The sequence below is a fragment of the Balaenoptera physalus genome, assembly GCF_965194825.1.
Source record: "Balaenoptera physalus genome assembly, chromosome: X".
NCBI classification, from domain to species: Eukaryota; Metazoa; Chordata; class Mammalia; order Artiodactyla; family Balaenopteridae; genus Balaenoptera; species Balaenoptera physalus.
This window is the reverse complement of record NC_138903.1, coordinates 21,719,921-21,747,500: the sequence shown is the minus strand read 5'-3', so window position 1 is coordinate 21,747,500 and position 27,580 is coordinate 21,719,921. Positions and strand designations below refer to the sequence as shown.

Genomic DNA, 27,580 nt, shown 5'->3' with positions numbered 1-27,580 from the left:
TGCAAAGAGCAATGTACCAAGGAAGAGGAAACATGATTTACAGATCCAGCTCTGCTCCTAACTAATGTTACAATCTTGGGGAAGTCACCTCACATCTTGGACCTCAGTTTTCTTATCTGTGAATTGAGAGAGCTGGGTTAAATGCCTCCAGCTAAGGTCTCTTATGTAACGCGGTGCTTCTTCGTTCTTTTTATGGAACACCTACATGTAAGGCATTTGGTGTCACGATGATGTGGGTTAGGTTTCTACTTAGAAAGAAATTCCTCAGCACAACAGGCCTGCCATATGCATTCACTGATGGGTACGTGAAAGAGGAGGAAAGTAATGTGAAGGGGACACAATTTCTCTTGGGGGTGAAAAAATCACTCTCAGAGCTAGGGTCAGCGTTTCCTGGTTAAATGAAAAAGAAAAACCAGAAATATTTTCCATCAGCATGAGAATTTAGCAGCCTTCGTGCCTAACAGCAGCAACAGAATTCAGAATAGCTGTTATGTTAATAGCATACTCTTTTATGCTGCTCCAAAATAAAAGCATTATTGATTCTCTGAGCTCAAATGTAGTATCGCATTGAAAATTTAAAAACAAATTGTAAAGGACTAAGTACATAAACTCATGTATACACAGAGGCCAGTGCGTTCTTAAAACTACCACTAGGTGGAACATTTACTGCAATATTTACAGTGAGTGCCCAGCACCAGTTCACCAGAAGACAAGTATTAAGAATTAGATCATGAAGCGTAATTGGAAGGGTCATTATTCCCTTGGTACTATGTTAAATTCTTAACTCAAATTTTAAAAAACTGCAACGTTGAGTTGTTACCCATTAAGAAACCTAATGCTTTCGGCCAAGTTGTACTTCTTGGTTCTTAATGACATGAGTTCCATTTACCAAAACATTTTTTAACCTAGATATTTTGACTTTTTCAGTTAAGTTTGGTACCATACTTACTTATCCAAGACGTGTGGGTCTTCAGGGCTCTTATTTTCATATTCTAGAAGTTCAAGAAAACTCTGCATATACCTGAAAACAAAGAGATACTATGTTAGTTGCCTACCCTACATCCATCCTCCTTTCCCTTTTCCTTAGGACTACACTAAATTTCCACCCAGGTATCCATCCAATCCCCTCCACCCGCCATGTAGCCCAAGTGCTTCCGGGGAAGCTGATACCATGCAAAGCTCCTGGGTGGCCCGGTTTTTCTCTTGGTAATCCTATTTCTCTTGTCACTAATTCCTAATTAGTCCGATAGTTCTGGCCTAAGCCTGTCACTGAGTCGCATTTCCCTGGACACAGGGATTGGCTCAGGAATGGACATCACTGCCTCGATTCAGGCCAGTGAAATAAGAGAGCAGACTTGCTGGCGGTCTTTGGGAGAGAAATTAACTTGCTCTGCTTTTGGACAATGTGGTCCATGGATGTAAAGCCTGGAACTGCTGCAGCTATTCTGTCACCAGGAGAAAATCTAGCCAGAAAATGAAGCCGACCCCATGGAAAGTAGGGCCTTGATAATCTCGTGAATCTCTGAATCAAACCAACACGAAAACCTCATCCTATGGCTAGATCTTATAGTTACAATTTATTGCTTAAGGCAGGTTTAGTTGGATTTTCTGCTACTTGCTAACACACATGTCCTAACTGATACACCAAGTCTATAGTTTGATTACCAAAAAAAGTGCACAGAAAATTTAAGAAGCACGTGTGTGACCCTGAAGTGCATGCTAAGAACTTAGAACTAGGGGAGTTGCCTGGCGGTCCAGTGGTTAGGACTCGGTGCTTTCACTGCCATGGGCCTGGGTTCAATCCCTGGTTGGGGAACTAAGATCTTGCAAGCTGCATGGCACAGCAGGAAAAGGAAAAAAAAAAAAAAAAGAACCTAGAACTAGAAATAAAGAAGGTTCCTTCTCAGAGTTAACCTAATTTCATCAACATGTAATGAAGGAGAAAGAATGCCTCTTAGGCCCTCAGAAACAGCTTCTGGATTAAGAATACTGACATATCTCAGTCAGGGCCAGTATAAGAAATAATATGTCCAACAAAGATATGGAGAACAGAGGAAAAATGGGACTTAGAGAGGCACATTACAGCAGCAGCTACACCCAGACTGGACCTGCCGGATCTGGTGGGGATTCAGAGATTCCAATTACTTAGAGGTGTATGAGCTCTGCTTTGGGTCTTAACATGTCCTGAAAAAATTATCCCTTATTCTAAGTATTTCTAATAATTAATGACTACTAATCCTACTATCCCACTTTGGATAGAGGAAGAGGGCACACCAGTAACTAAAAATGACTGTTAAGCTTATAAATACATAAACAGGAAGGACGTTTTATTAATCAGCCTCACCTGAACTTTGTGACAACGCATGATACTAAAGTATGTTCATTACTGGGTATATTTTTTTTTAAAGTTTCTGGGCATATAAGGCTATGAATTAGACATTGTTAAAATCATTAGGTTAAACCACCCTGAGAGGCCACAGTCAGCCATCCACAGTGATGCCCTCTGCCCTGCCACACGTCAGCAGAATTTCAGGCAGGCATCCCATCCTTCTGGAAGGGGATAGTTCATTTAAAGAGCAAAGTCATAAATGGAAAGGAGTCAAAGATTATGCTGAGTTTCCTAGCCTGAAAGTCAAGAAAGCAAGGAGAACACACTCTGACTGAGATGGGCTTCATGGCCTGTTATACTTAAGATCTGTTTTCAAGAGGAAAAGGAAATGGCAAGTAAACGCAATGCATGATCCTGAACTGGACTCATAAATCAGGGGTGGGGGTGGGGATTGCTTAAAAAGAAAAGCACTATTAGGACAACTGATGAAAGACAGAAGGGTCCACATATTAGATAATATTACTGTATCAATGTTAAATTTCCCAAATTGGATAATCAAACTGTGGTTTTCTAAGAGTTGTTCTAAGGAGATACACACTAAAGTATTTAGGGGTAAAGGGGCATGATGTGTACCATTAATCCAAATGGTTCAGAAAAAAATAATGTATTTTATGTGTGTATGTGTGTACCATACATATATATATATTGAGAGAGGGAGAGAGAATATGAATGAGAATGATAGAACAAATGTTGCCAAATGTTAACAATTAGTGAATCTGGGTGCAAGGATATGGGAATTCTTGCTACTAGTCTTGCAAACCCTTCTGTTAAATACACAATTATTTCAAAATTGAATGTTTAAAAAAGAAAGGGAAGAAGTAACATGCACATGTTTGCAATGGCTATGGAAGAGAAATAGTAAGGAGACCAAAAAAAAAAAAAAAAAAGAGCTGACTCAGTAATCTCAGTCAGCAATTTGCCAGCAATTCACTCTGAAGCCCCTGAAGTGACTTTTACATAAGTGATAGTAAATGTTTGACTGTCACTGCCACCATGACTGGGGACTTGAAAGTCAGCTAGCTTACCTAGAATTCCCAGCACAGTAGCTAGCCCCAAGAGTGCTTATATACTTTCTGCTGGAAAATCTCTAATCATGGTCTTGGAGCAATAAAGAAGTCTCATGCAAACAAGTACTTGCTGTTCCTGAAACAAGCTATGAGTTTACGGTAGAATCCAAGTGACCTTGAGATGGAAGCCACGGTCGCCACCTCTTTGAGCTTTCTGGGGTCCTGGGGCCCCTGCGCCTGCCTCAGTGAGGGGCTGCTGCTTGTCTGGGACAAGGATGGACCACCCAATAGAGTGTTTCTCAGATGATTCATTCTCAACCCTAAGAATTTATTATAATCGGTATTACTGAGGAATGACTGTTGAATGGCTTTCAGTAGCCCAGCCTCCGTTAATACTCTAGATGCCAGCTAATGAATGGCTCCACTCTCCCCATATCTGTCCACATCATTCCCGTCCCCTAAAGTGCTCTCCCTGTCCCTGTCAGTTCCACCCCCCCACCAAGGGGCAGCGCAGACCACAGTCGGCACCTCCCTCCCCCAGGCCCCCATGGCACCTCCTCGGTGCTGGCTTGAGAGCACTTTGTGCATCTGGCATCCTGAACCCCTCCAGCTTTCTCCACGGGGACTTCTTCTTTGCTTGTAGAATACAGAGGAAACAAGCAAGCGTTTCTCAAATCTATGCAAATCCCTTTCTAAAAATACACCACCTGCTCTTCCCTCCTACCACTCACCCATCCCACTCTGCCTACTGAGTGGGCAGTTTAGTCACAAATTCAACTTCCTCAATTAGACAGCACGTGCTTTAAGCATCAGAGCTACACCTGACTGAATGCTAACATACTCTGTGAAGATACTTCAGACTTTTCATGGGGGAGATGAGGCACAGCAGGTAGCTCATATTTTTCACACAGGAGGTTCCCCTTTAAATGACTTAATTTGCCCTAAAATAAGTACTGTCTTCTAAAAACTTCTTTAAAAGGAAAACAGAAAAAACACGGCAGAGACTGGATCAAAGAAGCAACATCCCCCTATCCAAAGAATTGCAGACCTGCTCACATGGGACACTGCATTGCTATTCTTTTATATTTTTCTGTACTTTCCCATTTTCTTCAATGAAAAATCACATTTACAACCAGAAAAAATTTGAAAAGTCAAGAAAGTGTCTAGTACAGTTGAAAAGTTTTTTCCTTAGGACAATTATACACTGTCAGTTAAAATAAAAAAATCCCAACTTTTAATTACCTGGGAAACCCGGCTATCCTGAATGACTCATTCCCACAGAAGCAGTACGTGTACTTTTAGGGAGAATGGTCCCAATGCCAAATGTTCAGTGCATTCTGGGTAGACCCATCTGAAGCCACATTATTTACTTACCAACTCTGAACCAATCCCACCGAAGGGCGGTTAAGCAAGTTATCTGGCAGAAGATTAACTTCTCTCATTGTGTTAGCCAGGCGCACAGGAAGCTCCTTTCGTAGGAACATATATGAAGTTTTCTCACATGCATTATCTCTCCCTATTAAGAGATGAAAAATGTTCCATGATTTTATAATCTAACAGATGGAATAATAAAATGTTCTCATGGTAGCCCAGTGACTGGTCGGGAAGAGAAAATTAAGTAATCTTGCAGTCTCTAGTTAAATCTTTATCCTCTGAAATAGCAAGTTTAAGAAAATAATTTAATTAGACTAGAAAAAGAACATTTATTCCAAGAGGCAACGTTGAAAGCAGTGTTTTTCCCTCAGCACAAATACACCCCTAGTGTTACCAGTGGCGGTATAAAAGTAACCTGGGACATAATCTGAATTTGTTTTCAAATAAACGCTGTGGGAAAACTGCCAAGTACAAAAGTAGGAGAACATGTAAATCCACTCCTGTTCATGGGGGTTTCCAGAAGGCAACAGACCCATTCATTCCACAACTATTCACCTACTGCGGGCCGACTGCTTCCTAAGATTTTCTTCAAATGTGTTTCTTCAGGGACCAGGAAGCAGCCACAGACCCCAGCTCTGACCGAGACACAGGACTCGGGAGGTGCCCGAGAAGCCAGCTCACAGGTGCCCTCAGAAATGGAGTGATGGACTACAGCACGTCCAAGAGGACGGAGATACAGTGTTGACTAGGAAGACAGAGGTCAGGGAGGGAGTCTTCTGTTGATTGCCTTGGGCTGGCTGTGCACACAATGTACGCGACTAGGGCACAGTGAGAGAAAAGGTACCAGGCCACCTGAAAGAGGAACCCGAGCCCTTTCCCCGGCTGCCACGTGACCAGAGCAGTTCCATGACTGGTCTTGCCCCCAAACCCCAACCTTGCTGTAAACCCAGAGATAGTTGGGGGATAGAGGATGTGATAGAAAAGACATGAGCTTTGGAGACAGAAATGTGCTTCAGCCTCAACTTCTCCATTTACCCTTGGTAAGCTTCTTAACTTCTGAGGCTCAGCTGCCTTCATCTGTAAAATGGGGATGAAACGTCAGTTTTTGTAAAGACTACATGTGACAACATGTATGGAGCCCAACACAGAGCAAGTGTTCGGCGATCATTAGTTCTTCTTCTGTCCTCTGTGATACTGATGGGTCTGTCCCGACTCTCTCACATTCAGAGAGGCCTGCCTGATGCCCCATATTCCCTGGAGGCCGCTGGGAAATAGGCAACCTCGGGGCCAGGCCCAGAGAGAGGGAAGTAGGGCTCATCGAAAGATCTTCTCCTCCAAACTCTCCTCTTTCTTCCAAATGTGATGAAGGCAGCAATAGAGATTCAGAAGTAAATCCATTCTAACACTTCCAGCCAAATTCTTTCCTGTTCTCATGGAATAAGACTGGAAATAAAAGAACCCACTGTTTTTTGTTTTTTGTTTTTTTGGCCAAGCCGTGCGGCATGTGGGATCATAGTTCCCTGACCAGGGATTGAACACGCGCCTCCCCTGCACTGGAAGCGCGGAGTCTTAACCACTGGGCTGCCAGTGAAGTCCCATAGAACCCACTTTTGAGAGTCATCTGCAGAACCTCTTCCCTCCACTGCCCCCTGCCCCCCCTTCTCCATTTCCAAAAAAGTCAGAATAAAAGATTACATTCTTAACCCATCCCTCAGTTACCTCATTCTAAGTGAGTAGTATATTGAAGGCCTCCAATAAATCTTTAATCAATAATTCTGCCTTTGCCTTTTCTCCTAAGGGAAATACTCCAAAAAAGGAAGAGGAGTGTAATATCTCAGCAATGACCTTCCAACACTTACTCCATACACATTCATTTGGCCTTAGATGATTAACACTTAAGATGATTCAGGCTGCTTTGCTTTAGATTTTATATATATATATATATATAAATTATTTATATATATATATATATATATATAAATTCCTAAAATGTTCTGTATATAATTTTTATGGATGGATCATTTTAAGTGCACTAAAAATGTTGATATTTCAAAACTCAGAATGAACCTCATTATAAAATGAAGGACCTATTATCTAAGTTAAAATGTGCATGTACGTTTGCACATACCAGGAGAAATACCTTGTATCCTGGTTAAATAGAAAGGACATTTTTTTAAAAAAAGCACAAAAGAAATGATGGCGGAGAAGGAAGTTAGGGAATGGGGAAGAAGCGAGAACCCTGTGGTGTTGAACTGGAACTGGAAAGAGCAGTATGACCTCAGGATTTTGAAAAATTCTCTTGAGTTTTTAGGGGTATTGAAAGTTGACATGCTTAAACTTCCACATCCAGAGCACATGAGGAGCAGCACATCAGCAGCATGGAGGGGGGGGCTGGGGGTGGGAGTAGGGTGAAGAGGGAGGGTTGGGGAAGTGACAGCGGTCTGGCAGCTGCCAGGTGGTGAGAGGCAGTCAGGTGCACGTCTCTTCTGGAAATCCACTGGGCTAGACGGCTTTCAGAATTGAAAGGTTTTCAGATTTTAGGAAGGTAAAAAAGAGTACGTGCATCCATTGCGTGAAACAGTCTACTCTACAGACACAGTACAGCTACAGCGCAATCTGTGAACGTCGACACTGAGCAGGGAAAGACCACGGACCCCAAATCACTGCAGGCCAGGTTTTGCCATGGACTTAGTCTGGGCAGCAAAGGTATAAAAAAAGAACTTCAATTTTTTTGAGCTTTTTGGACTTCAGAATTCAGATAAAAAGACTGCAGTCTGGCAGAACAGTAATGCCGAGATCAGATGCCAGACTTAGACTTGGCTTTGAATCCTGTCCCGAGCGTCCACTGGCTTCGTGAACACCGGCAAGTGTCATTACACGTCAAAGCCTCGGTGTAGCCATCTATAAAATAAGAACAGGACCGATTTCGCAGAGGTTGCAGCAAGGGTTAAAAAGCGCTTAACATTTAACACGAACAGGTTCTTAAAACTGAGATGAGGGGGCTCATTAAATCGCAATCACTAATGATGCCGCCTGGTATAAAGCAGAGCAGCCCAAGGCAGCCGTGGGGTGCCAGATCAAACAGTCTGATGCTCACTAAGCCCTGAGAGCGTGACTGCATTCTGGTTCAGCGCGGTCGCCTGTGCTCACTTGATGATTCTACATAATTAAAAAAGGATTAAAGTATGTTCTGTGTCCCTACCATCCAATTTTATTTATTTTAAAATAAAAGGCCTTGGTGCTTCCATTGGTCAACTCTGCACTAACTGGAAGACTCAACTAACTACTAGGCGTGGCCTGAAATAACCAAAGTTTCAGGAAGCATTTATTCTAGGCTTCTTGGATTATCAGCCTTTCATAAACTAGTGTTGAAAGAAACTTTCTCTCTATAACCCACCCCCCCCCCCGTGGCACTGATTAGACTGCCTCACCTGTGGGAGCGTCTCAATGATTCACTGGAAGAATAGAGAATACTTTCAGAAGTTTGTATTTTTAAAAAAAGAGTACCTGCAAAATCTCAGGTTTTGCCTCCTACATTCTAATTTAGCTTTAGAGACGAATTCTTTGTACTCAGATACCTTAATTATACATCAGCCTAAACAGAGGGGTAAGTCTTTTTTAGTTAATTAGTGAGCCTAAAAATAAATATGAAATGCCTGATTTTTTTTAACCTTCCTGTGGTTTTCCTCATATAAGTTGAAAGTATTTTATCTTATGTATTAATGTTAAATATTCAGTTTAAATCAAAGGGTTCCAACAATCTTGTTTTTAGTTAACTTACCAAAAAGAAACTTTTGGTTTTATCTGAATGTCCTCTCAAAAGGGTTCTGTTTTTCTAAGGCTTCTGGCATATTGAGTATTTTCCAGTTATTCTTTCCAGTCATTTGACTTCATTTTTTCCCCGCTTACTTGCCTTCTCTACATTCCTTAATTTTGATTTTCTATTTTTATTCTGCATTTCTCCATATACTTCATCTTATTCAAATTTACCGATTAAAATTTTCCCTAGTATCAGTTCAGAAAAAGATGAAGAAGCAGTGGGTGAGAGGCATGGAAAATTCTGATTTCGTGAAGCAAATAAGTCACTGGCTTAAATACACTTGTGTATTTCTTCAGTTTTTCTTCCTCTTTTGATGACCCTTTAATTCTCTTCTGTTTTCTGTTTGTTTTTCATACTTTGCCCTTTCATTGAGAAATCGGAGACAATTACTACATTTGCAAAAGGTATGACTGGCTTTGTCTAGAAAGGTTCTAAATGGCTTTCCAGTTCACCAAGACACAGGATAAACAGACACAGAAACACAAACGACTTTTTTTTTTAATTGGGGTATAGTTGTTTTACAATGTTTTGTTAGTTTCAGTAGATTCACAGCGAAGTGAATCAGCCCTATGTATACATGTATCCCCTCTTTTTTGGATTTCCTTCCCATTTAGATCACCACAGAGCACTAAGTAGACACAAATGAGTTTTGGTTGTTTTTTTTTTTCCATAAATGACTTCTGATTTAATATGGGGAGCCCTCTCAGTGATGGTCACTGATAAGAAAGGAGCATTTGACCAGCCTTCTGAGAGCAAGAGTTCCGACATTATTCTTTATACGTGGTTTCCACAGTGGCATATATTTCTGGTGAATCTCTAATCCTCTTTTCGACTAATTTACAGGAAGCAGAAACAATAATTATTTCTTCGGTTAATGAAATGACCTGATAATGTATCTTATAATTAAAGCAGAGAGCTGAGCACATGCCTCCCAAAAATGTAGTCTCCTGTCTGGATTACTTGAAGGCTATCTTTATCCACATCTTTCAGCTTTAAGGCTTGGTAGGGGATGTTTTAGGAGTGTAAGCAAGGGAATCAGGGAGTGGAAAAGGAGGGCAAAAAATGGAAGAATTACCAGCAAGGCACTAAAACCCAACAGAATGATCAGCTCATTCTGATAATGCTGCTTTTTCTAATTACTGTCAATTAAATCTCTGAGTTTACAATGTATTTTTACCATTAACCATGTTAAAACAGGTAAAATATAACTGAGAAAATAATATTTCAGGGGCAGCTCTTTGATTTTTCTTCAGTTGTATTTATAAGATTTCAACCTTTTGACAACATTGAATTTTAGCGTAAGTAATTTATTCTCAAACTTACCAGGGCTATAAACAATAATTAATTGAATAGTCCTTCAGAAGAAACAACCGTTAAGTGTGAATGGAGAGCTACCAAATGATTGTGAATATCCTTCAAAAGAATCTCCCCTCTTTCTTTAGCTTCATTTATACTTTGAAAATGTTTGTTTTACTCCATGTCCAGAAATACTATTTCACTGCCTGGGAAGTTTAACAGTTTTCCTTTGTTTGGGAAAACTTATTCCTGAATTTAAAGAGATCAAAATAGGTAGTGGGTTTGGGGTCTACCAAACTTGACGCTGCATCCACTCTAGGCCGGCCCATTTGGGTTATTATTACTAACAGCGAGCCAGAAACTTCAGAGCCAAAGAGCCAAAGATCAGGTATTTCACACACACCTCATTCCCTATCAAACTCAATGCCCCAACAACATGCAGCTATTACACTATTTCTTTCAGCCCAATGTCTATTTATTATGCTCATAGATGCTGTGGGTCAGGAATTCAGACAAGACACAGGAGGGAAGGCTGGTCTGGGACCTCAGCTGGGAAAACTTAAATGTTGGAAGAGTGACTGGACAGTGGGGGCTGGAACTATCTGAAGGCTTCCAGCTCACATATCTGACCTTGGGCCGCTTAGTTAGCGACTGAGATTGCCTACTGAAGCATCGTCAGGTGGCCTCTCCATGGGCTTCCTCACAGCATGGCGATTTGGGGCTGGTTGGATTCCTGTATGGCTTCAGTAAACAAGGCAGAGGCTGCATGGCCTTTTATGACCCAGCTGCAGAAGTCACACAGCTAGTCCCCTTCTGCCATCCTCAACTGTTCTAAGCAGCCATAGACTGCCCAGACTCCAGGGGGAGGGGATCAGACCCCCTGCGTTGGTGGAGGGCTGGCAAGGGCACATCATAGAAAAGCCTTGTCAGGGCCATCTCTGGAAAACGCCATCTGCCCCAAGATGTTCATAAGTGTACAAGATGATTTACTTCTCAAATTATACTTTAAAGCACTCTTCTACTATCTGAATTTGTTTTCTTTGGAGTCACTTTTGGGCCATTTATTTATGTTAGTTTCTCTTGCTGTAGGCTTCCCTCAGATGGCAGGTGATCCTTGCTTGTTCAGTGAGACAGCCTAAGGACTAAGTGAGTACCCAAAACACCTGATTACATAGGGCTTTTGGGTGGGGTCGTAACACCACACCGGCTTCCCTTATTCTCCTTAAACAGTTCTTTCAGTGTCTTTAGAGAAGAACCCCCTCCTTGCCCTTCACTTGGCCTAGGGGTAACTGCCTGCCTATTAATGTTCTGATGATCAGGATGGAGGGTAACCCTTCTGTTTGCAGACTTCTGGTTCATTCTCCAGTTTTCACCCAGCCAGTCCTACCTGTCACTCCTGCCCTCTATCCCTGGTGCTGCATTACTGAGGTAGAAGCCCCTCCTGGGGCCACAGTGCCTCCTGAGTATGTTCTAGACCCCAGCTATCCAATATAGGAGCCATGAGCCATTAGAGGAAATGTGAATATTCAATTATATTATAATATCAATGATAAATTCGCTGTGATAACTGCAACTTACTCTCAAGATGGTTCAGCCAAAAAGGTGTATATAGAGAGGGAGGGAAGGAGATACGGATAGGGATGGATGGAAGGGGGAAGAAGCAAATATAGCAAAGTAACTGGTGAATCTAGGTGCTAATCATGGGTGTTAACTGTACTGTTCTTATCATTTTTCCTGAGGTCTGAAATTTTACCAAATAAAAGGTTTGGGAGAGACACTGTAAACAACCTAAGTATCCAACAATAAGGGAATAGTCAAATAAATTACAATATTGCATATCTACATAGAGAAATATGCAGTAATTAAAGAGTTTTTAAAACTCAACAACAAAAAAAACAAACAACCTTATCCAAAAATGGGCAGAAGACCGAAATAGATATTTCTCCAAAGACATACAGATGGCCAATAGCACATGAAAAGATGCTCAACATCACTAATTAGAGAAATTCAAATCAAAACTACAATGAGGCACCACCTCACACCAGTAAGAATGGCCATCATTAAAAAGTCTACAAATCACAAATGCTGGAAAGGATGTGGAGAAAAGGGAACCCTCGTACACTGTTGATGGGAATGTTAAGTTGGTGCAGCCACTATGGAAAACAGAATGGAGGTTCCTCCGAAAGCTAAAAATAGAATTACCATATGATCCAGCAATCCCACTCCTTAGCATATATCTAGACGAAACTATAATTCAAAAAGATACATGCACCCCTATGTTCATAGCAGCACTATTCACAACAGCCAAGACGTGGAATCAACCTAAATATCCATCGACAGATGAATGGCTAAAGAAGATGTGGTATATATATACAGTGGAATACTACTCAGCCATAAAAAGAACGAAATAATGCCATGTGCAGCAACATGGATGGACCTAGAGATTATCATACTGAACGAAGTCAGAAAGACAAAAACCATATGGTATCACTTATATGTGGAATCTAAAATATGACAAATGGGGACTTCCCTGGTGGCACAGTGGTTAAGAATCTGCCTGCCAATGCAGAGCACACAGGTTCGAGCCCTGGTCCGGGAAGATCCCACATGCCGCAGAGCAACTAAGCCCGTGCGTCACAACTACTGAGCCTGTGCTCTAGAGCCCGTGAGCCACAGCTACTGAGCCCACGTGCCACAACTACTGAAGCCCACGTGCCTAGAGTCCATGCTCCACAACAAGAGAAGCCACCGCAATGAGAAGCCCATGCACCACTACAAAGAGTAGCCCCCGCTCGCTGCAACTAGAGAAAGCCCACGCACAGCAACAGAGACCCAACGCAGCCAAAAATAAATAAATAAATAAATAATTTAAAAAAATATGACAAATGAACCTATCTACGAAATGGAAACAGACTCACGGACATAGAGAACAGACTGGTGATTACCAAGGGGGAGGGGGTTGGGGGAGGGCTGGAGTGGGGGGTTGGGGTGAGCAGACGTGAGCTTTTATACATGGAATGCATAAACAACAAGGGCCTACCATATAGCACAGAGAACTATATTCAATATCCTATGATAGGGACTTCCCTGGTGGCCCAGTGGTAAAACACCTGCCTTCCAATGCAGGGGACACAGGTTCAATCCCTGGTCAGGGACCTAAGATCCCACATGCCGTGGGGAAACTAAGCCCGTGCGCTGCAACTACTGAGCTTGCGCACCTCAACAGAGAGCCTGTGTGCCGCAAACTACAGAGCCCACGTGCTCTGGAGCCTGCGTGCCGCAACTAGAGAGAGAAAACCCGCACCTAGAGAGAAGCCACACCTAGAGAGAAGCCCGCATACCACAACAAAGACCCAAAACAGCCAAAAAAATTATAAAAGAAAATAAATAAAAGTAAATATTAAAAAAAATATATCCTATGATAAACCATAACGGAAAAGAATATTTTAAAAAAAGAACGCATATATGTGTAACTGAATCACTTTGTTGTACAACAGAAATTAACACAACATTGTAAATCAACTATACTTCAATTTTTAAAAAATAAAATGAGTTTTTAAAGAAAATAGCAGTCTTCTGAAAAAGGTCTTCCTATAACTAGAGCCGTTCTATTATTTTAAAGAAAAACACCCTACTAGAGCCATTCTATTCTAAAAACAAACAAACAAAAATCTCATACAGGACATGCTACTATATGCAGATCTTCCTAATGGGGTCTGAAGCCCATGCTACCCTTCATGTAATGGTTTTTGATGCTCTTGTAAGAAAAGAGGGTACAGGGTGATCATGACAGGGTTCTTAATTAAGGTAAGTGAGGGTTACTGGATCCTTCCCTGAAGGAGATCTGTGTCTGTGCTGAGGGAACATGAGCGACAGCCACTAGTACCTTGATCGTCTCTCTTTAGAGATCCTATTTGTTGACTCTTTTGAAATATATGTATCCATGAACAGATTAGTGAGAAACCTGCCCCTCTGTATGCCAGATAAGGCCAAACCAAGTTGTGAGTAGATTTCACCATGGGCCCACAATTTGTGCCCTTGGCTTGGGCAACCCCTCTGTCATCACCCCCAGTCACTGCGGTCTATGTCCCATGGATCCCAAGATTCCTCAAAAAACCGAACAGTCCATCAGCACAATACCTGGCACATTGTAGGTGTTTAATATTTCCTGATTAGAACTGAAAATTAAAATACCTAGTAAGTTTCAGTATAAACTTACAATAGCAAATAAAATTCAGGGGTTCAAGATAACATTTGCTGGTAATGGTAAATTCCTCTAATAGATCACTTCATTCTGTATATTTGGTTAGGGGTATTCCAATCCTTATAGTTAGGGGAAGAAGAGCCAAAAGGTAGACAGGAATGTGATGATAAAGTGACAGTAATTGTCAATATGGTGTGTCAGGCCAGAGAGTGGAGAGAAAAGGCAAGGATGTGCTGAGAACTGACATCACAAATAGAGCTTTGACCGGCTAAAGCATATGAGTAGCACTCAAAGCCAGAGCCACCACACAGATCCACATCACCCTAATTCCAGAAAGGAGTTTAGGATCTAGTCCTAACGCTGGATTACAGAATGTCTTGTTGTCATGGAAGCAGGAACAGTTAAGTAAACGTCACACTGTACTCATCGTCGAGGTTAATTGAGCTAAACCTTAAGTTAACCATTACAGTGGATGAAGAAGATCCAAAGCCAGTCACGCTCAAAGCACAAATGAGCTGAAAGTGCTATGTTTCTTGGAAAATGATCAGTTTATATAGCTGGGACCTTCAGCCAACAAACTTTAAGATAATTAACATTCAAGGTTAAGAGCTCCCTATGCAGTTTTCATTCTTAGCAGGAAGCTGACTTTGTCCAGGATAATGCTGTGTCACTAACTTCCCATAACAAAAGCATAGCCAACATCTACTGAGCACCTACCATGTGCCATGCGCTGTGCTGCATGTTCTCAAGTTCATGGGTGCAACAGGCCTATGATTCGATGCTATTGTTTCCATTTTGTAGATCAGGACACTGAAGTGTAGTGGGATTAAGTGATTTGCCCAAGCTCGCACTGGTGGTAGGCACCAGAAACCAAGCCTTGAGTACAAGTCCACATAGACCCGTTATCATATTTCCAGGGAGAGACAATAGGCTAACAAGACAATAAACTAACAAGTGTGGGTCCTCAGAATAAAAATTGTTTCTAGTGTAAGTAAATGAAGGAGGTAGCAGTCTGATAGCTCCGAAATGATAAGACTAGACAAACATTAGATTATGCAATTTCCAGATTGTCTAAAAGAACAAATTTAGACAAGACCCCAAGCATTACTAATAGAGACTCTGTTTGCTAGAAAGAATTGCACTGTGGCAAATGGTATATTATGTGGTAAGAAATGGTATGTTAAGTTGAAAGAAAAAAAGCATACGTTTAAAAGCTCAATCGACCTGCATTTTAACTGTGGTTTTGCTCCTAACTTTGCTTAGGCAAGATACTTAAACCATCTAAGCTTCAGCGTCTTCATCCAAAAAATGGAAACATCTATTTCACCTGGATGCTGTGAGAATTACAGCTACATCTGACTAATATTGTGTCTGGTGGAGAGCGGTACACAAATGTAAGTTCCCTTCGCCTCCTAGAAAGAATAATTTCTGGCTCACTTTGGAAGAGGCAGCCAAGATGTTAGGTCAACAACTAGCTGATGCTTTGGGCAGTCTCTTCATTACTCGGGGCTTCTACTTTCTCATGTGTAAAACTGGGGAAGTTGGACAGATGATCGCTAAGCTCAGGCTCCCACTGAATTAATCTATGAGGAGAAGATTTTGGTTTGTACACTTTACAGTTATTTATCCTACACCAACCTTGCCTAATGTACATTCTGGGACAACTCTGGAGAGAGCATTGCTAGTAGTGAGTAGCCAATGAAAGGAGCTAGAAATCAAGACAAAGAGTACATACATTATAGTTGTTTTCTACCAAAAAACTAAGAAAGAAACAAAGGAAGCCTCCAAGGATGCTCTGGATAAAGGACAATTGGGTTAACACTTCACACGTACCCAGAAAGCACCTTTATTACACGAACCTCCAAGGGAGAGGTAGAGAAAGCATGCCACAAACTCATGGGATGCATACATTTTGGCTAGCCTATATATATTGACATATTTGTCTCGACTTCTCATTTATCTATAAGCCCCTCAAAGGCAGAAACTAAGCCTCGACAATTCCCCAATGTTTCTCAGTTTCCACTCCATTCTGAATCCAGAAAGTTCAACAAATGCTGATGGACTCCTGGGAATTCCCTGGCGGTCCAGTGGTTAGGACTCAGTGCTTTCACTGCTGAGGGCCCGGGTTCAATCCCAGGTTGGGGAACTAAGATCCCTCAAGCTGCACGGCACAGCCAAAAAAAAAAAAAAAAAATGCTGATGGTCTCCTAAACTCCTTAAGTGTTAACCTTCAGCATCTCACAGACTTTAGCCCCTAAAGTGGTTCACAGCTCTTGGGCAAAATTTTTACCAGATCTAACACAGTTCTTAACTCTGGAAGCACATTATAGTCAGCTGGGTAAGTCAAAAATACCAGCACCTAGACCCTCCCTTCAGAGATTGATGTAATTGGCTTCTACAGGGTGAGGGTGGGGGGACAGGTGGCACTAGCTTTAGAAGCTCCCCAGATGATTCTCACAAGCACCCAGGACTGAGATCCACTGACTAGCATCTAACCACAGGAAATTCAACAAGGAATAAACCAAAGAACTCCTCAGGCTCAGACAGTGGCTATTAAGCATCCCCAACTTTTCCATTGACCCATCTATTTTCATGTTTGAGTTTTGTTTCAGCCTCCTAGGAAACTGACCACACTTGAGCGCATTACGTGACCAATGTAGGAATGTTAATATAGCAATGACACTTTACTTTCTATTTCATCTCAGAAGAGGAGAAATTAACCAAATTTATACAAAGTGCACAGTCAAGTATTAAGGAATATCTGCTACCAAGCTTAAGGAAACACTGTACTCTTCTAGAACAGATCCAAGGAAAGGTTCAGGTAAACCCTGAGTATGCTCTGGTCAATGAAGATGTAATAATTTGTTGGGAAAAGATATGTATGTTACACGTTTCAAAGGGCCCTACTGTCTTCCAGCCAACAACACATGGGAATACTTAACTTCATGCTTTGAGAAAATGTTAAGAGATACAAAGCAATTTATTCCCAACAGCGAAACTATTATATACGGACTTCCATGCCCTAGTAAGAAAGAAAGAAACACTGGTACAACTCAAATGGTTGAGCGGAATCAGAGGTCAAGTCTAAGACTGAAAATAAAATCACAACTGCTTGGGTGATGCTTAGGGAAATAATCTACCGAGTTAGAACCCCAAATATTCAATCACAGGGAATGTAAATATCGACCTGTGTAATATATAATAAATAGTTTGCTGTAATTTTTGTGCCATTCATTATAGCAGAAAGAATAATCTCAGTCAAGATGAGACAATGACTAGGAAAGGAGTTCTCCTCGAGGGATATGAAGGGCAATCAAACCCAGCTCTGCCACAAATATGGCGAAACGGGCTCCTGAAGATGCTTCCAGGCTAGTTTCAATGAACGCCAGGTACCCCACCCCATCCACAGTTCCCTTAGCACATTTTCTATAAGTTTAGCTAATTTACCAAGAAGAGTAAGTGGGCAAGAACAGCGAGAATTCCTAAAAATCTAAAGTAATAAACAAGGAGCTGCCATCACCAAATTTTAACAGAAATTACAAGGCAAAAGTTAGCATATGATATTTAGTTGAAATCAGAAAAGTTGTCCTTTTGGAGAGAATCCACAAATATAAACTATTCTGTGGACTTTGTGATAAAACAGCAACAAGACAGAAAGACGTGAGGTCTTAATAGTTGCTGCTATGCAAATGGACAGCAGAACAGACTAAAAGTGAGTTGACTGCAAACGTCCCAACAGAGATGGCAACAAATTCCAGAGGGATTTAGTGACAATTTACATACTGCTCTAGGTGATAAATCTGACCATGATAAAAGCATTGTAAATGACTGGGTATATTAAAACTCAGACTGTGCGCTAAATAAAAAGGAAACCAATAATCAGTGTCAACATATATAAATATATGGGCAAAAGATGTAAGGCTATCACCAAAAAATGGATGGAAGAATTAGAGGTGATAATCTTTCCGAACGCCTTTAGTTGTATACTTTGATAATTACTTTACCAAAGAAGGGAGCACAAGAGAAAACAATAGATACACAGCACAATAGCTTACTATGCCAAGTAGACACAGGAAGTGCATGCAAATGATTAAAACTCCCGAGTCCAGTTACTAAATGGTCAAGGGCACTTCACACACAACAAAATGCACAAAATAAACCCACAAGGGGAAAAAATAAAACTTTTAGCTTCTATGTTACCTATTATACAATTGAAGTCATAAAACCTCACTTTGGCAGGGCTGTGGAGAAACCGGTACACTTAAACTTTGGTGACAGCCCTAGAGATTAAAGCTATAAAATCCCTCCAAGCCTTTCACATGGTAATTCCACACAGGGGCACATACCCTATAGGTAAGCCACCGATCACCTGGAAAAGTCTTAGCTACCCCAAAAGTCACACTCCAGATAGCCAAGTTTTACTGTTACTAGCATGCGGGACCAACAGAGCTTTATCATTTAAATGCCAATTAACAGCAATCACTGCACACTTCTTTAACAGGGAGCCAAACTCTCTTAAACTAGAGGTCCAAACTTTCTGTAAAGGGCCAGATGGTAAACATTTTGGCTTTGTGGGCCAAATCGTCTCTGTGGCAACTACTCAACCCTGCTGTTGCAGAGGTACAGAAGCCACATACGCTATGTAATGAATGGGCATGGCTGTGGTCCAATAAAACTTTATTTACAAAAATAGGTGTTGCCAAAACCCAGAGCGTATGCAACACAAAGACTGAACGCTAATAGAAACTATCAACTTTGGGTGATAATGATGGATCAGTGTTGGTTCATCAGCTGTAACAAATGTCCCACACTGGCGTATGGGAGTTCCCTGTACTTTCTGCCCATATTTGCTGTGAACCTAAAACTACTCTTAAAAGTAGTCTGTTAATTGTAACACAAAAAACAGGTGGCTGGCCCTCGGGCTATAGTTCGATAACCTGTCTTAGACTATGGCATTCAAAAAAAAAAGGATTTGCCCAACTCTGGAATCAGATAATCATGGAAGTAAAATAATAGAATGCACGTAAAATGAAAAGGAAAAGAGGTGATATTTTCTGATTCCATCCAGTAATAAGACCATAGTTTCCCAAATCCTGCCAACAATCTGATCAACTTCCCGAAGTTTAATGGGACGAAACCACTCAGTCATCAATAGGTCAGGACGTGTGGCCATGTCTCCCCTTCAGAAGCATACAAAACTGCCAAGAGAATGAACAAAGCTGGAACTACACCTTAAACGCTCAGAGCCTGGTAAACCAGATTATGTTGAAATCCAGTCATATCAGATCTTTAGGGCCCAAAAGGCCAATTCTTCCTTTAAATTTAAATATTGATCAAGGTGCATTAAGCCACATTAGATATCTTTACCCTAAATGAAATTGTACTCTTCCCCTTTAATTCTGAATTATTAGCTTCTGTCTCTAAACAGATTAGTCTAATTCTTGGCAACTCCTCACAGTAGAAGAACCTTACCGCTTACAGAAAAGGTGTGTCACGTACATATATGTAAAGGTACAAAATGTACACACTCAGAAACAAAATGCCATTGTTTCTCCCTTTTCCTAACACAATTAAAAAAAAACAAAACCCAAAAAAATCTCCTCATTTTCTCCAGAAACAAAACCACTCTTCTCCCCAGTAGTAATCAGGCTTTAAGGAGCATGACTTAGAAACTCAAGGCTTTTCGAAGAGCAGTCATTTGCAACCAAAGTCAACTTCTCAGTGGATACTGGAATCTTAAAATACTTTCTAAAGAAAACAGAGGGCGGCTGGGCCTTCAAACCTCAAGAAGAGTAAAAACAGGGAAACTGGCTGCTGCCTTCTAATAGCTAAAAGCTCCAAGGTTCACAGAACCAGTGTAATTATGATAGAAATCTTTTCTATGGAAAGAAGACAGAGTTGTCAGACAACCTATCTTCTGGTGGTTTTATTTCAGAGATGCTATATTTAAATGTGGGGACATTACAGAAGTTTAGACCTATATAACAATTGACTAAATTAAAGTGACATAATGTTTAACAACCTTTAGATGGAGTCAATAATCACCACTTATGAAGTGCCCACTCTGGGCAGAAAGCAAACAGCCGAGGAAGCTGAGAAGGTTACAAAGAACAGGTGAGTGCCTACCCTCTGGAAAGAGACAGTTTAGAATAAAATCAAAGAACAGGAGCCAGGAGCAAATATGTTTAATACAAGTGCAGCTGTGCAAAAGACGAGTGCAAAGGAACTGGGAAATAAAACAGATAGAAAGTCAGTCTGTAGGGAGCAGATGAGAGTGATTAATGAAGGAACCCGAAGTGGACAGGGTAAAGCTGAAAGATGAAAAGCATGTCCAGATGAAAATGTGAATCATTTCCTATGGACTCATTCAAGATTCAGAAGGTTCTATCTTTAAGTTATGGCATACAGTCCAAGTTCTCCTTTTCTTACATCACTAAGAGAACTTTAAATTCTTAACAACCACTTAACAGAAAGACCTCAAGCTTTTGCAAACATCACAAAGAACCACCATAACGTTAACTGCCATTCAAAGACAGTTAATTGGTCCAAAACTCCTGAGAGCAACAGGTTTACAGGAAAAAAAGAGTAAAAGTTATACTGAGAAATAAAATCAATAAATGTTCATTCTGAACATTAAAATGTGATATTTCTATTACTCCTTATAAGGAGTTAATGTATACTGTCTGAAGCCTCACTGTCCAATGGAAACCTATGAGCCACGCAAGTAATTTTAAACTTCCTAGCAGCCATATGAACATAAAAAGAAACAAGGTGAAATTTTTGGTGTTTTATTTAATGCAACATACCCCCAAAATTACCATTTCAACGTGGAATCAATACAGAAACATACTGAGATATTTTAGTATTTTTTATATTGTCTTTGAAATCCAGTGTGTGTCATACTTACATCTCAATTCAAAAGCTAAATTTCTATCAGAAATAATTGGCCTATAATTAGATTTCATCAAATTTACAGTTAAGGTAGATTCACATATCCAAACTGTTCTAAACATACTTAAAAGTTTTCCAATTAACTGAACCAAGTATCACTTTTAAGTTTAAATGTAAATTAAATCAATTCAGTCTCTCGGTCACAACAGCCACATTTCAAGGGCTCAATAGGTTCAACTGGCTAGTGGTGACCATACTGGACAAAGAAAGTCTAAATAAATCAGTAGAAAGATAATCCCTGGAACCAAAAATTCAAACCAAAAGAAATATAATAAAACAAAGCAAGATATATAATATGGTAGAAAAATTACAGGTATTAAAAACATAAAGTGAAAGAAAATTATAGATGTTTATCGTTACAGATGACAGATCTGTCATATCAATAAATATAAACTGGTTAAACTTAACCACATAAAAGAAAAAGTTAGACTCACAAAGCAAAACCCAGCTTTATACTACATTTCAAGAAATTCAGAAATGCTCTAGCAGAAAATGAAAACAAGAGGCAGATAGGGCTCCGGATCTCAATGTCACATAAGGATGAATCCAGGCCAAAAAGCACTGAACTAGTCAGAGGGCAGCACTCTGTACCCTAAAGCATGCATCTCGAAATGACAGTTAAAGATATCTAAGCAGCAAATATAACATTAACAGGCACAAAGCAAAAACCATAGGCAATATCTGGAGAAACAGAATTGGATTATTAGGAGACCTGAACTTCTTTTGACCCATGACAGATCCAGTAGATTAAAAAAAGCAAAGGTATAGAAAACTCAAATAAAATAATTAATATGGTAGATTTGATATATGGAACCTCTGTAACCTGAGAAGGGAACATAACCTGCTTTTTGCTGCCCAAGGAACAGTGACAGGAAATGAACACAGATTGGACTACAAAGCAAACATCAATAAATTAAAGAAATGATTCAGATAACATTCTCTGATCACAATGCAGCAAAACTTAAAATCAACAAAATTAAAATACAGGGTGCACTTCTACTGGAAATTTAAAAATTCAAGTCTTGGGACTTCACTGGTGGCACAGTGGTTGGGAGTCCTCCTGCCAATGCAGGGGACACGGGTTCGAGCCCTGGTCCAGGAGGATCCCACATGCCGCGGAGCAACTAAGCCCGTGCACCACAACTACTGAGCCTGCGCTCCAGAGCCCGCGAGCCACAACTACTGAGCCCGCGTGCCACAACTACTGAAGCCTGTGCGCCTAGAGCCCGTGCTCCGCAACAAGAGAAGCCACCGCAGTGAGAAGCCCGCGTGCCACAACGAAGAGTAGCCCCCCGCTCGCCGCAACTAGAGAAAGTCTGCACGCAGCAACGAAGGCCCAACGCAGCCAATAAATAAATTTATAAAAAAATAAAATAAAACAAGTCTTAGTTCACATAAGAATAAAAACCTGAAGATGCAGAAGAGCTGGGAAGAAAAAGCATCAAACACTGTACACATCAGCTGTTAAAGCAGTGTTCAGAGGAATGCCTGTAGCCTTAAATACTGAAATAAACAACAAAGAAGAAATGAATTTTGCCTTTCAAAAAGAAAAAAAATAGCACATGAGGGGGAATTAATAAAATCAAAGTAATCATTAATGAACTAGAAAACAAAAGTCATAAAGCTAATAAGTGAATCCAATCATATAAACCAACAACTAATTAATCACAAAAGAGGGGGAGAACAAATATAGAAGGAATAAAGGGGGAACAGCCACAGAGAAAATTAAGACTAATTACTATCTCAGCTATGCAAACTGGCTTTAAAACCTTGATGACTAGGATAATTTTCTAGAGAAATACATCAAAATGGATTCTAGAAGAGATAGAAAATCTATCCAGATCAATACCACAGACTAGAGAAGCCTGTCAAAGAGTAACAGTCCCCAAGACACACTAGGTTTAAAAGGTTTCATGGGTGGATTCTACCAGATCTTTGAAGAACGGATAGTTCAAAAGATAAACTGGTCTTAGTGCAGAAAAAAATGTATTTCTTCTGAAACAAGCATGACATTGATAAGAAAATCTAACAGACTGCACATACACACAACATCCACAGACAAACAGCACGTGGAGATCAATATAATGAACCCAGGAATTCATCAAACTATTCTCTCTAGTACTGTATATGCTTAAAATTTTCCATAATAAAAAGCTAAAGTTAAATTTTTTTTTACTCTGTAAAAATACTGAATCACTATGCTGTACACCTGAAACTAATATAATCTTATAAATCAACTATACTTCAATTTAAAAAATTTCTTTACTCAAGGAGAAAAAAATTTTATCTAGATACACTTCTTCACTTATCAAAAGTTTGACAACAATGTGGTAAAAGTGTAGGAAAATAGGTACTCTCAGAAACTTCTAGTGAGAGGATAGACAGACAACCTCGATGGAAGGCAATCTGACAATATTTATCAAAATTTCAAATGCACATAGCCTTTGGTGTAGAAATGCCATGTTTAGGAATTTGTCCTATATATATACTCACACACGCATGAAATGATGAATGCAGTAATTCAGTGTAGCACAAGCTGTCATAGCAAAGATTGGAAACAACCTACTAGCCGTCAACAGAGAGTTGGCTAATGAATATAGTACACTCATATAAACAAATTCTCAGAAGCCATAAAAAAGAAAAAGGAAGTTCTGCAGTTACGATATGGAAAGCTGTCTAAGGAATTAAGTTTAAAAAGCAAGGTACAGACAAAAGTATTACAAGTTGCCATTTATTTTAAAATGGGGAGGCTAGTGGACAAAAGTAGGAAGCTGACTTTTCTATGTCCTTTCGTACCTTTTGAATTTGGAACCATGTAACTATAATCTCAGACCAAAAAGAATCTCTTTTTTTTAAATCCCACCTTTCACAGCGCACTATTGCCCTTATAAACTCATGATCCATTTAGAACGCTTGCTATTCTTGTTAAACTTGCTAACTGTGTGCAAGGCCATGTTTCAAGTAAAGATTGAGCTCAAGAAAACTCTTCTTATTTTAAAGGGCATAGAGAAATATGGCCCACAGATGAAAGGGGGACAACTCTAGATCCAGAAGATCATCTAATTAGTGGTTCTCAACCCTGGTTATGCTTAAGAACAACCAAAAATACCAATGCCCACCCGCCCCCAGAACATTTATAGTAAAGTCTGGAGGATGGGGCACAGGCATGAAGACCATACAGGCATCTAAATGCTTTACAGCAGTAGTCCTCAACAGAGAGTGATGCATTTTGCTCCCCTGGGGGACATGGTGGTGTCTGGAAACATGTTTGGCTGTCACAACTCATGGGTGGAGGGAGTGCGGGGGGGGGGGGGGCGGGATGTGCTACTGGCATCTAGTGGGTAGAGGCCAGGGGTGCTGCTTTCGTAAACCTCTCACAACGCACAGGACAGCACCCCTCCTCCACCAAACAGTGACCTGTCCCAGAAAGTCAAGAGTGCTGAGATTGAGCAGCCCTCATTTCAAATAAAGTCACTGCTTCTGAAATAACACGCAGTTTTAGCCTTCCCTCTTAAACAAGGAAGATCATCTCATTTACTAGTGTGGATACATTCGCAAAAGAAAGCTGTTTTCAGTGCCCACAGAAACCACAATTTGTTGATGCGGTTCTAACAAATACTGTAAACATGAAATTCCGTGGATATCCTTTCCCTGGTCTCTGTCCAGGAATTCTAGTCCAAAACTTCTGTCCCGTTTGCAAAGTAGCCAGGGAGAACGTCACGAAGTGGCAGTCCGTGGGTCAACGTGGTTCACGCATCTGTTCTGTTTGAGCCCTAGGTCTTTAAAGTATACTGAATCGGCGCCGCTCAGCTTGCCCTTCCGGAGCCAGCACATACGGGGTGGACGGGGTTGCCACGGCCCCCCACCCCAAGCTGGCTTCGTGTAGTCATCGGCTGCTCCCACTCAGGGCCTGTAAGCGCTGGAGGTGGCCCTCCCCTGCAGTCTTCTCCAATCATTCAGGGGCATAAAACCTCTTTACTCTTCTTCCTTCTCACCTTAAAAATATCCCCACACCCCTTCTAAGTTCTCCAACTCCCACACCACTTGCCAAAATCGGACTTCTATCCAGAGCTGGAAGAACCAAGAGAAAGGCAGAAGTCGAAATGGCCTTTGTGTGACAACCCTCTTCTAGTTGTTGGCATTAAAGATAGACTGCCTGCCACCTGATTCGTCTCTGGGCATTACAAACGAGCCTTGAGTTTCTAGCGCATTCCACTACAATTATATATAGCTCTTCTGTGAGCTTCCTTATAAGGAAAAGACTTCAATTATTAGGCTTCTTCCATTATCCTAGATTAGAGTATCCCCTCCACTCTTCCCAAAATAGGTCAGAAGGCTTTTATGGGAAATACTTATCCAAAGATTTGGTAGTTTTCTTTTAAAAAGTTCATCCCTTTTCCTTTGAAATTAGGATCACGCAGTTTGGGAACTGTGCTTTAGAGATGACCTTATACAATCCACGTGTTTTATCGACGGGGACAATGAACCCCAGTGAGGTTCAGTCACTTAGGCAAGGCCAGGCTCTTGAGTCAGTGGCAGAGCAAGAATTAAGAACATTTGTTTCCAGATAATGGTCCCCTGGGTCTTCCACGATAACACTATGCCCCACTGTGGTTTTCCTACTCAAATAACATCTCTGCCAAGACACCTATTAACATGGTAGATACTAGCTGCTATAGAAATAAATCAACCAAAATTTCGCCAAGCTATGAGAGCTATCACTTCAACTTTGAGGGTGGAAGGAAGGAACTGGGAGTCTCTGGATTCTTTCTGGTCCTTTTATTGTGAATTAACCTGTCTCAGTTTACCCCTATGAAAAGTCGATACCTTCAGAATCTCTCTAAACCATAAATTAGGGATAGAATGTTGCTATTTATAGCAACAGCGACATTTTTTTCCTAAACTCTTAAGTCGGGGGGCTGCCTCAAACCTCTAAAATTCTCACAAGTGGCCACAGATGGTAAAGTAAAACTACTGAAAAGCTTCTGGGACTGAAGTTTAAGACGCAAAGATCAACATCTCACTGAACCCTGACCTTCCTCATCATTCGCTGGCAAACTGGTTTCTTAAAATTTAATTTGGTCTCAACTTTAACCTATTCCTCTCTTCTTATCCTAACTTAAGTATGGACAACATCGCATTGTGCTTACTGGGTCTTCCCCGAATGTGCTACCTACTCTGCACTTAGGTTTTTATGCCCACCTGACACCACCTCTTGACATTTACTTACAAGTCATTAAACGACCAGCCGCCCCATTATTTCCCCTCGAGAGCTTAGAACATCTTTGCTGCTCCACTTTCTTTTCCTTCCAGGATGCCGCGTTCCCTCCTGATAGCTGGGTGCGCACTTTTGTTTTAATACTTTCAGGTGTTTCACAACCAGCTGCCTCGCATTCACCCAACTGAGAGGATTCCCTCCGCGCTTGAAACGGCACCACTCTGGAGAAACACGATCCAGTTAACAGAAGGTCGTGGAATCTATTCCCATCCCAGCTAGGCCTCAGGCAGGTTGGGGGCCGGCTCTTCTGCGCTCCCACGTCAATTCGTGGAAGGTGCCCACCATCCCGCCCGACAGGGGAGAAGGTGGGACACAGAAGGAGAGGCGCGGCGAAAGGTGCTGGCACGAGACCCTGCTCTGACGCTAGGAGCCCAGACGTCCGCTCCTCCCAGCATCTAAGGCTTTTGCAGTCCAGGCCTCTAACTGCTCTAACATAGCACGAACAAGACAGCAGTTCGAGTCCTGCCGCTCCGGCCACACAGGAGCACCTTAGAGCAGAAAAGGAACAAAATGCCATTGCATAATTTACTCGACCTCAAAGTGTTCCTAAACAGCTCTTACCCAATCCAAAAAAAAAAGAATCTAAATATAAAAACGTTCAAAAGCCACCCACACTCCGCTCCGAAGTTTTAAGGGCGGTGAGGTCTGTGTCAAGTAGATTTGAAGCTAACGACGGCAGCTTTGGGGAGTCCCGCCCGGGATGAGGCTCCTCGGACGCGGTTTCTGTGTCTCCGGGTGAGCCCCCGGCGGGTGTGCGAGTGCCAGGCCATGCCCCTCCGCGCCCCGAAATCCGAGCCCCCGGGCATCCCGGAGCCCCGCCCGCGGTTCCAACGGACTTTGCCCGGAGGCGGCGGAGACCCGCGGCGGCGGGCCCGGAAGGCAGCGGCCCCACACCCCGGGGCCGTGGGGACCGTGGCGACCCGCGGCCCCGCACTTACCGAAGTCCAGGAACTGCTTGATGGAGAGCGGCGATGGCGAGAAGCGCGAATAGCGCTCAATCTGCTTGGGCACCGGCTGCTTCAGCAGCCACCAGAACAGCCGCATCCTCGTCGGGGCAACGCAGAGACCAGTCAAGACGCTCAAGCGGCCGCAAAGGCCGCTGCAGCCGAGCCGCGCGGATTAGGCAAGTTCGCCAAGCGCGCACCCTGGCCTCCGTCTCGGCCTCGGCGACGCGGGTGCAGCCGCTGCAGCAGCACCAGCAGCGGCACCGGCAGCTCCCGTACCCCGGCCGGCCGCCCGCCCGCGGCTTCCCCAGGCCCCG

The 27,580-nt window shown here is 41.7% G+C and overlaps 1 protein-coding gene and 1 long non-coding RNA gene across 3 annotated transcripts in view; one reads left to right on the top strand and one right to left on the bottom strand.

Annotated features, from left to right (window-relative positions):
- Positions 1–27,542, bottom strand: part of PDK3 (pyruvate dehydrogenase kinase 3) — a 76,767-nt gene extending 49,225 nt beyond the window's left edge. Inside the window, exons 1-3 of one of the 2 annotated variants that reach the window (XM_082447214.1) lie at positions 27,258–27,542; positions 4,771–4,912; positions 950–1,021 (exon numbers count right to left, since the gene is read on the bottom strand). In XM_082447214.1, coding sequence (XP_082303340.1) covers positions 950–1,021; positions 4,771–4,912; positions 27,258–27,363 — 320 coding nt within the window. In that variant the 5' untranslated portion in view covers positions 27,364–27,542. The remainder of the gene's footprint in view (positions 1–949; positions 1,022–4,770; positions 4,913–27,257) is intronic. The other variant, XM_082447213.1, reaches the window with a different exon arrangement.
- The window catches only part of LOC309653016, a 633,104-nt gene that overhangs the window by 395,919 nt on the left and 209,605 nt on the right, over positions 1–27,580 (top strand). The gene's annotated exons all lie outside the window — the stretch shown is intronic.